The 12,430-nt window shown below is 39.7% G+C and overlaps 1 protein-coding gene across 10 annotated transcripts in view; it reads right to left on the bottom strand.

Annotated features, from left to right (window-relative positions):
• The window catches only part of ptprsb (protein tyrosine phosphatase receptor type Sb), a 99,592-nt gene that overhangs the window by 52,058 nt on the left and 35,104 nt on the right, over nucleotides 1–12,430 (bottom strand). For all 10 annotated transcript variants that reach the window (XM_088085341.1, XM_088085343.1, XM_088085344.1 and 7 more), the window contains exon 5: nucleotides 8,843–9,031. In XM_088085341.1, the coding sequence (XP_087941467.1) occupies nucleotides 8,843–9,031 (189 nt within the window). The remainder of the gene's footprint in view (nucleotides 1–8,842; nucleotides 9,032–12,430) is intronic.

Raw genomic sequence — 12,430 nt, 5'->3', positions numbered from 1 at the left:
CGCATTTGAACATAAACACATGGCGTAGACAGATAACTGGCAGTGGACAAATATAATGACAGTCGGTGTGAAGAAAGCAGGACAAAAAGCTGTAAAAAGGGAAAGTGTAAGATAACAGGGAAGAGGAGGGGGCGCAGTTTGTCAGTGAGTCTGCTGACAGACCCAGAATGAGATGTGACTTCAGTAAATTGAGCTGCTGTGAAATTGCGGATGGTGTATAATGTTTGCTGGGCTGAGACTCGGCCGATCAGATGACAACAGATAATACTAACCTGACAGCTCGGCCAGAACATCTAGGTCAAACAGATCACCTGGACTCTGGTCTCCCACGAGGTGAGACATTAACTTTTAACTGGGACGGGACATTTAGTAACGGTAAAGAGAGACAGGCGCTATTTTTACCATAATACAGTTCATTTAACACAGCTTAAAAGTTATGATCAAAGGAGATCACATGCACACTGGCTTTAATTTCAAGGTTCCTCTGCAGTGAGCACAGCAATATTAAAAACGCCCCTCGTAAAATATCAAGTTTTCAACCTCATTAACCCGAACATATGTTGTTTTTTATATGCTACAAGACATAAGCAGTCGCCATGGCTGAGCGTTTCCTCCTTGTACCAATGACAATCTCAAAAATACACATCCTGACAGCCAGGGTTTGTTACACCACAACAACCCAATCAGCGGAAAAATTGTTGTCATTACACGTTTCTGCAAACCACAGATATGTTACATTTACTATGTAGTGGATATGTTGAAACTTTACATTTCAACAGTGCTGTGGTTAATGAGTGGATAGGTTAAGGCACAGAAGCCACTTGGGGTAATGAAGAGATCATGTTTGGGCTTAAAATCTCAGTTTTGATGGCACAGTCATGACTGGGAAAGCCACTGATGTCTCAGTGGCACAATCATTGTTGAAAACACAGCAGTGTCTCTGTAAAAGAACAATCACATTTTTTGTCACTATCCCTGGTGGAAGGACAGTGGCAGGTCCCTACAAAACACTGTCTTTCGAGGCTAAAAAGCCAAAGGAAAAACAGCGATGACTCGCTCAAAAAAGTGTTCTGCAGTGGTCTGTAACTTAGAAGGCATCACGACTGGATGACACACCATCCAGCATCTCCTCCAGATGACAAGCTCATATACTGCATCATTTTTGCTGATATGATATGTACAAACGCGTGTTTTGCATAAACTCACAATGCAAACATTTTCTTCTGGCAACTTGGCTGATCACAAAGGGGAAACCAGGTGCAGCATTTAAAAATCTGCATTTTGCAAGTTCAGTTACAACTGTACTTCAACTTGTAAGAGCTGACGATGTGGAACGTTTTTTTATCCAACATTAGCAACACATTATAAGCTCTTTGATAACATAATTAAGCAAAAGGCTCATGTTGCAAACAGGTTTGTGTGTTTGATGAGCAGAGCAAAGGAGATCAGCTAATTTGCATATTCACAGATCCACGCATATGAATGAAGCAAAGGTGTAAAGTTATATGTAAACCATTAGAAGACATAAAGAGGAGGAACTTTAAAAATAAAACCAGATTTTTCAAATAACTTTGGTTTTGAGTATACCCTGTAATAATGAAATAGAAACCTGAAACAATTAGTCCACAAAACATTAAAAATCTAAAACAATTTAGTGATTAGTTATCATTTAGGTCATTTTTTAAGCAAGCTGACAAATATTCACTGGTTCAGACTTGTCAAATGTAAATATGCTGTTTACTTTAGTCTTATATAACAGTGATTTTAATTTAAGTAAGTTTCAGACTGATGATCAGACAAAATCAGAAATATGAAGATGGTCGCCCCGGCTGTAAGACATTGCATTTTTCACTATTATCTGTCAAATATTGAATAATTCTGATAGTAATCAGCAGATTAATCGATGATGAAATTAATCATTAAGCTGCCCTTCAAAAATCTTTTGCAGATTTATCTGTGCCCTAATTTCTTCTCCATCCATAAAAAGAGAAAACAGACATTCAAAAAACTAGAAAAGCAAGTATACAAGTATAACAAATCACGGCATGGACAGTAACTCCACATGTTCTGTCAGTTAAGAGACATGATCTCTAAAAGGATTTGTCTTTGTCGCCATTTTAAGAAATCCTTTAAAAATAACATCCTGGATCTTCACCAAAAACGAATCGTTTGTTTGTTTGTTTGGCCGGTGTCCCAATTTCCAACCAAATTTCATTGTTTGTCTGTCTGTTAGTCAGCAGGATATCTCCAAAACAGATGTCAAACAAACAGGACCAAAAATAACCTGCGAGGCGGAGGCATTCAGTGATGCACAGGCAACAATTTTGAGATGAGAGAAAAACTGTTGTAACAAATTTTGACGGATACCTGAACAAATGCATTTTTGTGGTTAGTCAGAATATCTCTGTTACACTAGAAGACTGATTAAAAGAACCTAAACGGTGTCTTTATGTTTTAATCACTTCCCTTTGTGCTTTAGATAAAAGTGACCTGAACCATGACCGTTACCATAACCACAACCTTTGATCACATCAATGTTCTTGGGCTAGACAGGTCCATCCATTACCCAGCAGTCAACCCCTGGCTCCATATTGCATGCCATCTGTTAGAGTGTAGGTCTACGAAGGCTGTTAAGTGCTTAGGTAAACTCTCCAGATCTCAGTCCCAAATGTCAGCGATCGACAGATAGCTTGTCATGGTTCTCCTCACGCACATCTTAACTGGTGCAGCAGATGGCATGGAGAAATGGATGGATGCTTTGGTAGAGGTATAAAGATGTCAGAAAAAGTTCAGCTGTATACTGTGCCATATGTTTCGTACGGAAGCCCATTTAAAGCAGTGTGATAAAAAAAAAAAAGATCCAGTAAGTCAATTTTTATGAGAAACTTTCTTAGAAAAAAATGACTTACAGTAGTATCTCAAAAACAATGAGTTATTTTCCCAAAATAATGAGCAGGTTTCCGAAAAATATTGACTAGGTACGCCAAAATGAGGAGAAACTATAGTATACTAAGTCATTATTTTGAGAACGTTTCTCATAATTTTGAAATAAGTAACTCAGCATTTTGAGTTGCACCATGTCATTATTTTGAGATAAATAAGTCATTATTTTGAGTTCCTGATTATTATTATTATTATTATTGTTATTATTATTATTATTATTTTGAGACAGGTAAGAAATAGTTTTGAGAACATTTCTCAATATTCTGAGAAAAGCCATTGTTTTGAGATAAGTAAGTCAATATTATGAGATAAAAGAGTCATTAGGAGATACTAAATCATTATTTTAAGGAAGTTTCTCATTATTTTGAGATAAAAGAGTCATTATGAGATACTAAGTCACAAGTTTGAGTATATTTCTCATTATTTTGAGGTTCTAAGTATTTTTGAGATGCTAAGCTTTTTTTTTTGAGATACTAGTTATTTGTTTTTAAGATCAGTCTTTTTGAGATACTGTGGGAATTTTGGGATGCTAATTAATATTTTTAGACACTAAGTCAAAATTTGAAAAGGTTTCTTATTATTTTAAAATACCCAGCAATTACTTTGAGATATTACCTGATAATTTTGAGATAAATAAGGCATTATGAGATACTAACTCATTATTTTTAAACCACCAAGCAAATACTATGAGATTCTATCTTGTTATTTTGAGACACTATGCAATTCTTTTGAGATACTAAGTCATTGTTTTGAGAAAGTTTCTTATTATAATGACTTATGGGATCTTTGGATTTTCATTAGGCTGGCAGAAATGGGCTTCCATATACTTTGTACCCTCAGGAAATGGGACTGTGTGTGTGTGTGTGTGTGTGTGTGTGTGTGTGTGTGTGTGTGTTTGTGTGTGTGTGTGTGTGTGTGCAGGTTTAATGTAGTTGTGTTCACAACTGTCAGTGACCACCGTTTGGACAGTTATCTGCAGTGGGAGTAGACCACGGGTGATGGATTCTTACGGGCTGTGAAATGGCTAAGAGTCGTCTTTTGCAGGATTTCAGTGCAGTCATTCTCAATATCATTTTTCATCCTGACCCGTACGGGCCATAAAAATATTTCCAAGACCCAGCAGAGAAAGAAAAGGAAAGACAGAGAGAAAACAATAATTGTGGCCCAAAACATATCCCTGGCTGCAGTCCAAGGCGAGCTGGCAGCCGTCCACTAAATCAGAGGCGCTGCTTGGAAGGTGCCCCCATTAAACAGATTTTAAAGGAGTGTTTCATCCATAACACATCTCGACGCTATTTTGTGCCTAGCTCAGGTGTAATTGATTTCCTCCAAGTCATTTCGCTGCAGTGTTTGGTTCATTATACACTGCGTTTTGTTGTTCAGCTTTGCAATGCTTTTGGTGATTTGAAATCCTATTAAACCCTGCGGTGAATCTCACTGTGCCATTTGTCTTGCTAGTGTTTCATTGATGTGATACGTGACCTCACGTTCTGTACAGCGAATCAGTGTCATGTCTCCGTGTGACACTATGGAGGACAAAATGAGTCTCAGAGCAGACAGAGTGGAACTTCTGATGATAAATATTGTATAGTAATAAATTACTGCGCTAGAGAGAAAATAGTAAAAGAAAAAGAAGATACAGGGTTCCCACACATTGTCATGGACAAAATTTCAAAACTTTCAAAACTTTTCCATGACTTTTCAAGGACCCAAGTTACTTATTTTTTTCTTGCCCCACTTGCCCAGCACTTTTCACACATCAAACATCAATCAGACTCTATTTAAGACAATTTCAGCATCCCACATCATGATTCAAGAATGGTGAGATATTGTAAATCCAACAAAAAATACTGTTTTCACATTTACTGGTTGAATTGTATAAATTTGGCATTTTTTTAAAGAAGTCATGCCTTCATTAAAAAACGGGAAAAAATAATAAGAATAATAAAAATAAAATAAAAATTCCCCAGACTTTTAAGTTTAATATAAAAATTGTGAAAAATGTAAAAAATCAGCAGTAAAAAAATTCAGCCATTATAAGTTAAATGCCACCCCCATCCAAAGTCAAAAGTGCTAAAAAATTATTTGACATGTTTTAAGAGCAGACATTACGGAAGAGATGGAAGAAAAATGAAGAAACGTAGGTGATGGACAAATAAAAACAACCAAAATGTTGTCACACATCAATGTGTACTAGAGCTACGTTACCTGACTAAAGACATATAATACATTCACCATGATGTTACATTAATGTAATTTAATTTATCACACACAACAAATTTTCATCTTTTTCCAAAACTTTCAAAGATTTTTACTAGTTCCATGACTTTTCCAGGTCTGGAAAATGTGATTTTGAAATTCCACTAATTTTCCAGGTTTTTGATGATTGTGGGATGCCTAAATATACATAGTTTCTGGATGCATGGTAAGGTTTGAGGGGCGTTCATTGTTATATTGTAGCTCCAAGGCCACCAATTTGTTCTCATAAATTACGATAAGCAGAGAACAGAGAAAACATTTTCTTAGTGTTTAGTGTAATGTATCTATAAAACTGTCACACTGTAGCTTTAAGAGTCTTTTTCTCTGTTAGAAGTGCATCTATTGTCTCACCTGCTTCCATGCAGCAGCAGCAGTGGCCGGTGGCTTTATTCCACCCACATCCACTGCAGAGCATTTTACACAGAAGCAATTACACTTTAGGTATTCTGTACATCACAGCGGTGGGTATCCATTTTTACACATCAGTAGCTTACTGGAAATAGGAATGGGTGTGGGAGCTAAAAGTGATTTCGGCACAGAAAATGGCCTTCAGCTACCTGCAAACACTAAACCCCTTCCCCCAAACAGTGACTGTCCAATCACATCAGCATACAGTACTGCAGCAACCGTAACTAGGCATGGCAGGCTTGACAAGCCTTAGATGTCTCCACATGTTGATGCAATGTGCATGGGGCCTGTCGTCAGAGCAATATTCCATGTCAGGGGTGTTGTAATATACTGCCACTGACAATACTTAACGACAAAATAATGATATCATGTTAACATTACACATATGATAGTAAATAATCCAGCTCCTCTTTAATCGCTTCCATTTATTTCCGTTCTCGCTTTGTCTCCCTCCCCCAATGCCATCTGGTTGCCTTTTCACCATCCATTAAGTGTAATTGCTCTTTTTGTACACTTTTGTACAGTTACGGTTACAGACTCTCTTTCCACCTCGCTGCACTCAAATTTAATTGTAATTCATTTGACAAAAACGAGACTAGACACACAATAAAGTTAAAGATGAATCTGACTAATAGCATTATTTTTTTCCCCCAAAAATATTCGATAGATATTGGCAATAATATTGTTTTCTTGAACTCTTTTGACTATTGTGTAGTTAAATTTGATATTGTGACAGCCTTTCTCATTATATAAAGAGTTTGAAGGGGTTGGTCTTTTTTTTCAAACATTAATTTAATCAGAACAACATAAGAGATCTAACTCTTTCCTTTTCATGCTTCACTATAATACTGACGTTAATAGCTCTACCTTTAAATATGAAACAATGCTACACCTTTATTTTAAAGTCTTCTGCATTTTACTTTTTGCCCGGGACACGTAGCTTTGCATAATATGTGGTATGCAGCCATCAAATGCATATTTGAGTCCCTTTCATGTGTTTGTGGTTTAGAGTAGGCTGGGCAGGGGCGTAATTTATGGTGGGGACTCAGGGGACACGTACCCTGCACTTTTTCATAAGGCAGCGTTGGACACCTCCACTTTTTACAGCCTGGAAACTATAGGTTTTAAAAGAGATATTGAAATGGAGTTTGTCTGTTATTTGTTTTAGGGAATTATATACAGAATGAATGAAGAGAATAAAATTAAGAATAACTTAGAAACTAAACAGAATTTCAAAAATCTGTAGAAAAGCTTTAAAATTAGTAACAATATCTGTTTAAGCGGAGCTTGAAGTTTTGGTTAAACATTATAACAGGATACTTTTCGACATCTTGTGCTCCGTAGTACTTTGTTACATTTGAACATAAAAAAAACAAAACGCATACACTTTGCCTTATTGCACCACCTTTACTGTTTTTATTTAAAGTTTCTTAATTAATGTGATGGTGTGAACTGTACCAACATACCATACTATGTTACCTTTAATAAAAATAACTGTCTTTGTTTGATAGATACATTTTAATATTCATATTGTGGGGCACCCAGTAGCTCAGCGGGTTCGACTCCTGCCTAAGCCCTCTGCTGCCTGTTGTCGCCTCTCTACCCTTTCACACTAATTCTGTCCTATCCATTAACGGCCAGAAAGTATGTATATATATATATATATGATCATATTGCTTTTAGTTGTAGGGCAGATATCAGGGCATTATCAGTGCAAATGTGAAGTAAATAGGTAAATCATAGCATCAGATTTAGTAGGTACTTCCACCATCTCTGATCAATTTCAACACTCTTTGCTGTTTGATTGATTTTTGTTATGACCATCCAAATCATGGACAGGACATATCAAAATGATGAAAAAATGTGTATTGTCCTTCACCCCGAAAGCCAGAAAAGGGTTTCCAGCTCGCTCAGAGTTAGCAGTGATGAGTTAGCCAGTTAGCTACAGTTGATAAGCTCTGCTAGTTACAGCTGTCAGACAGCGAAATCCACGTTCATTGGCTAAAAACGAGACTTTGGTCTCCTTCAGTGTAAAAACAAAGACCCGTTCTTCACGAATGACTAAGATTTTCATGTGGTTTAATCTGGCACTTGTAACTGTAAACTGCATGTGTGTCGCACTTGACAAGTGTTGCAACAATAACTAAAAATCTGAAAGCGTGGGACTTATATTTGTTTTAACATCGTAATGACAAACTCCTCGAACGGAGACGCAGACGCAAGGTTGACAGAGGGCACTAGTGATCAGTGAAGGATATTGGCCGACAGTGGGGAGATATCAGAGCTGGCAGGACGGAGGAGCACAGAGAATATGGATGAAGCAACAACAAAATGGTTTCGCCTCACCATCACTTTCATCCCCCCTGAGGACGTCTGTGTGAGAATGGCTGAGAAAATACGTGTCTGCCTACTCCAGGAGACACTGTGTCATCTATACAGAGGAGCATAAACAAAGCTGAACAAACTGTCTTAAGCACACGATGTGATTCTTCTGTATTCACTCCTCGATCTGTCTGTACAGACACACTTTTTCTCTTCTCTGTAGCAGCAGAAGAAGCTTCCCTCCCTCTTTTCCCTATTACTGTCACTGGAAAAGCGATCTTGCGTTCAGATTTTTAGACACCGAGCTCATTTCACACAATTTCAGGCTGGGCGGGTCAGCAGATAAGAGGAGCATCAGTTAAATTTGTAATGTGAAGAAACTTTAATCTGTGTATCTATTGATTTTGAGAAAAATATAATGGCTGTTTTGGGGTGGATTGATTATTATATTAAGCATTCATTTCAAAGTGAGTTTACTTTATAATTGTGTGTAAACTTTTTTTTTTTTTACTTGTAATAAGTGTACATGAGACCCTGTTTTCCCTTTTTGTCCAAATGTATGCTGATATTTATGATTCGCAATGGGGTGAGATGTGTGCCTTTAAAGTGTCATCTTTTTTATAATCTTTTCTCCCAAATGTTATTAAACACAGCATTTTTTTTTTCTTGGCTTAAGGGGCGGCACAATTATCCTTTTATGAAATTGGCTTTAAAAAGGTTTTACACCCCCAAAGGATGTAGATAAACTCAGAGAATAGCATGTAATCCCTCAATCATAATTAAAACACGATAATCACCAAATTTAGATCAACGGGGATTTCACCTGACAGCGATGCTAAGCTTTAGATGCACCATTTGTTTACTTATTTTCACATGAAATAATCTGATGATAACTCCTCATCTCTCTCACCTGATCGGAGCTGTTTAATGCGACCCTGGCTGCTGCCGGGGTCGACAGGCAGGAAGTCTTTGAACCAGGAGATCTCTGGGTCGGGGATGCCGCTGGCAGCGCACAGCATGGTGGCCGTCCTCGTCCGCTCCACCACCTTCAGCTGGGGACCCATGTCTATACTGGGGAAGCCAAATGGCAACAGGTCCTCTGAAAGAATGAAGAGAAATAATGTATTAAGAAGTGAACGGAGCTGGCAGCAACAAAAACCCTGTTGGCTGATTGAAATGTCATTGTATATATATATATATATATATATATATATATATATACTGTATAAACAGTATATATGCATTATAACTAATCATAGTGCTAAGAAAAATTAAAGGAGCACTTTGCCCCCCAAATGGCCATTTCTATATCATTTACTCATCCCATGTTACATTGAATTTCTGAATAAAACTTTGCTTTCCTTGCATGCCACCGGTGAACAAAGGATCCAAAAAAGGCGAAAATTCTTTAACTGAAATCATAGGTGAGAAACTGACAGCCACTTCAGACAGAGCTTAACTGAAAATGAGATCTATCTATTCTCTCTTACAAGCCAGACTCCATTGACAAAAAGAGTAATTTTGCCTCGCTGAGAAAAGGAGCTACTGGTTTATCACTGCCTCGATAAGTTAAATCTTTGTGTTATAGTGTAACTTTGAATCTGAACTAACCTTAAGTCACACAATTACACAAACAAACTAACTGATCCAGAGATCGGCAGACAAGCAGCTCCCATGTTCAGTGAAGTAAAATTGCTGATTTTGTCAATGAAGTCTGGCTTTGAAGAGAGCAAAGGTAAGTTTCACTTCCACTTCAGTTCAAAGTCCTTCTTCACAAATTTAACATAATGCTGGGTGAGTTACTGAATTACTAATTTAATCAAAACCACAAACTATAACCTCATGGTGGTGCTAAAGGAAAATTCAGGTGATCACCAAAGTCCTTATGATGCATTAGTTGGGGACTGTCTATTAAGTTAAAAGTTCACATTCAGTCAGGACCAAAATTATGGACTGCTCGCAGTCCAACCGACAAACACAGCCACACCTGGAGCCAGCATGGCTAAAAACAGATAAGGTGGTAAAGACAGACATTGACGGAGGGTTGTGGTTGGGGACCTGGGGGGTTTCGATGATGTGAGGATTGCTCATACTTTATTATAGCTCAAATCCACTGGAACAACAATGAACAAATGTGTTTACTCCTTATTTTTAGGACAGTTGAGCTGCAGTTTTTCTCAACACAAACGACCGGTTTATCTGCCTGCACAGAGACACAGTCGACCCTGCCATACACTGAATCCTTTTACTCTGCTTCTGCTGAAACATAGGACTCGCTCACACACACGCGCACACACACACACACACACACACACACACACACACACACTGATGTGAGAGCTACTGTTCCCTCCTTTAACATCTGCAGGCCCTTGAAAGTGGAGATACTGGCGAGGACAGCGGAGCCACTATATCCTTCCTCATCAAAGCCGCGTGCTCGCTCCCACCACAGCCAGCTAGTCATTAGGTGATCTAGCAGGCAGTGCAGACACAGCTAGGTTTTACTGTGTGTATTTATGTGTGTGTGTGTGTGTGTGTGTGTGTGAGAGAGACAGGCTGTTTCTAAAGAAGTATAAACATACCGCCCAGTCAGCAGGAGCTACTTAAGTGCCCCTCACACATAAACACAACCTGATACACACATACAGTACACTCCTAACCCAGAAACACAGGTGTTTGGTGGCAGTGAACTGTGAGTTTTCCATGGTGTGGCTTTGTGTTATGTGGTGGTAATGATTCCTGTCTAATAACTATGCAGAGAGCTGCTCAGAAACAGCAGCAGCAATTAGAAGCTGGGATCAAGAGGAGGGGCAGGGCACTGGGGGTAATAAGGACTTGTTAGCAGTAATTGTTAAAATGTACCAACGATTAGAGAGGCCGATCTGGGATGTGTCTGCATAGCGTCTGGATATGTCTGATTACGTTGGAGGGCAATGGATATGTGTGTGTGTGTGTGTGTGTGTGTGTGTGTGTGTGTGTGTGTGTGTGTGTGTGTGTGTGCGCACATATTTGTATTTCTGTGTTCTTATTAGCATCTTCACAGATTTGTGCGACGTGTGGAACAATGCACAGAGACACGTCCACACATATCCAGGGAAACCAAGGTGTTTGCATGCAGAAAAACAGTTGCTTTCTATTTCACATACACACAAACGCATTCACACGCACTTTCTGGGGTGAATGGGATTAAGCATCTCGGTGACAACAGTCCAGATGGCCAGACACGTAATCAAGCATCCATCAGCACTCCTGCTTCCTCCTCTCCTTACCCTTTTAACCACTCTATCCCTCTCACACATACACACAGACACCTCCCCCATACCTGGAACTATAATTATATATTCTACTTTCCTAGCAGCAGAGCGATTACCAAGATGGCAAATTCGCTCGGCTAATAAATCAAACTCGCACGAGCCCACTTGATTGTCAAGCACAACAAAGCCCCCTTAAAGTTTGCAAGCTCAAACCGGGCATCACTGACAAATCTGGAGCCAAGCACAGTCCGAGACGCAGACCGTGGCCACATCAACTGTCTGTGTGTTTTTCCTCTGCTCCTCTCCTCCTCCGGGCCCCCTGCTACCTAACCACATGACAGACGCGTACCATCTGCTTCCACACACTCTGCGATGGGGATGAGAGGCTGAGTGGAGATAGGATCTATCGCTCTCTTTCTCTCGTTCCACAGTCATCAGCTTTGGAGAGACCCCGTCAGATAGGAATGTCAAGCCGCTGCTGATGGCGCGGCTGAGAGGAGGATGGAGAGGAGAAATGCCACAAAAGGCAAGAGAGCAATCAAAGTTCAGAGGAGAGTCTGGTGATGAGTCTGAATGATGTGGTTAGAGCTCAGGTGGTGATCTGGCCTCGTATACAAACCTTCTGGTATCGGCCAACCCGAGTGGAAGGAGGGGACCCCCCCCCGACCTCCCCTCTCCTACAACTCATCAATGCTAATGATCCACCTGAGCGGAGGCCAGTGGTGCGTCCATTGACGAAACAGGCAGGAAGAGAAAGGAAGGAGAAGGGGGAGATCGATAGGGGAGGTCAGGAGGTGAGCTCCCCCAAGGCGGGGAATATGCCAGGCCTACATCTGCTCCCCTCTGCCCTCCCCCCAACCCCACCCCTCTCCTGAGAGGGTTCAGATGGTCTTTTTATCACCCCGCTGGCTACTTCTACATGGACTCCCTGGCTGTTAATTAGAGCACGCCACTGCAGCGGGCTCGAGGCGTGTGCATGTGTGTGTGTGTATGTGTGCTTGAAGGGGGGGCCTGGCTCCGTATTCAAGTCAGATCTTTACCAGTGCTGCAATATAGAGTGTAGGTGGACCTCAGACTGAATCATTAGAATGAGGCAGGAGAAACAGGGATGGATGGACACATTTATTTTTAGATACTGCCACACTGTGCAAAAACAATGTGTGATTTTAAATATTTTCTTAAGAAATATAAAATGAGTCTTTTTTTTGTTCACTCTTTAGGGCTAAAATGCATAGTTAATGGTG

This window comes from Plectropomus leopardus, chromosome 12 (genome assembly GCF_026936395.1).
Source record: "Plectropomus leopardus strain MGB_pleo_1.0 chromosome 12, ASM2693639v1, whole genome shotgun sequence".
Classification (NCBI taxonomy): domain Eukaryota; kingdom Metazoa; phylum Chordata; class Actinopteri; order Perciformes; family Serranidae; genus Plectropomus; species Plectropomus leopardus.
The sequence above is the reverse complement of the archived record's forward strand: the minus strand, read 5'-3'. Positions and strand labels throughout refer to the sequence as shown.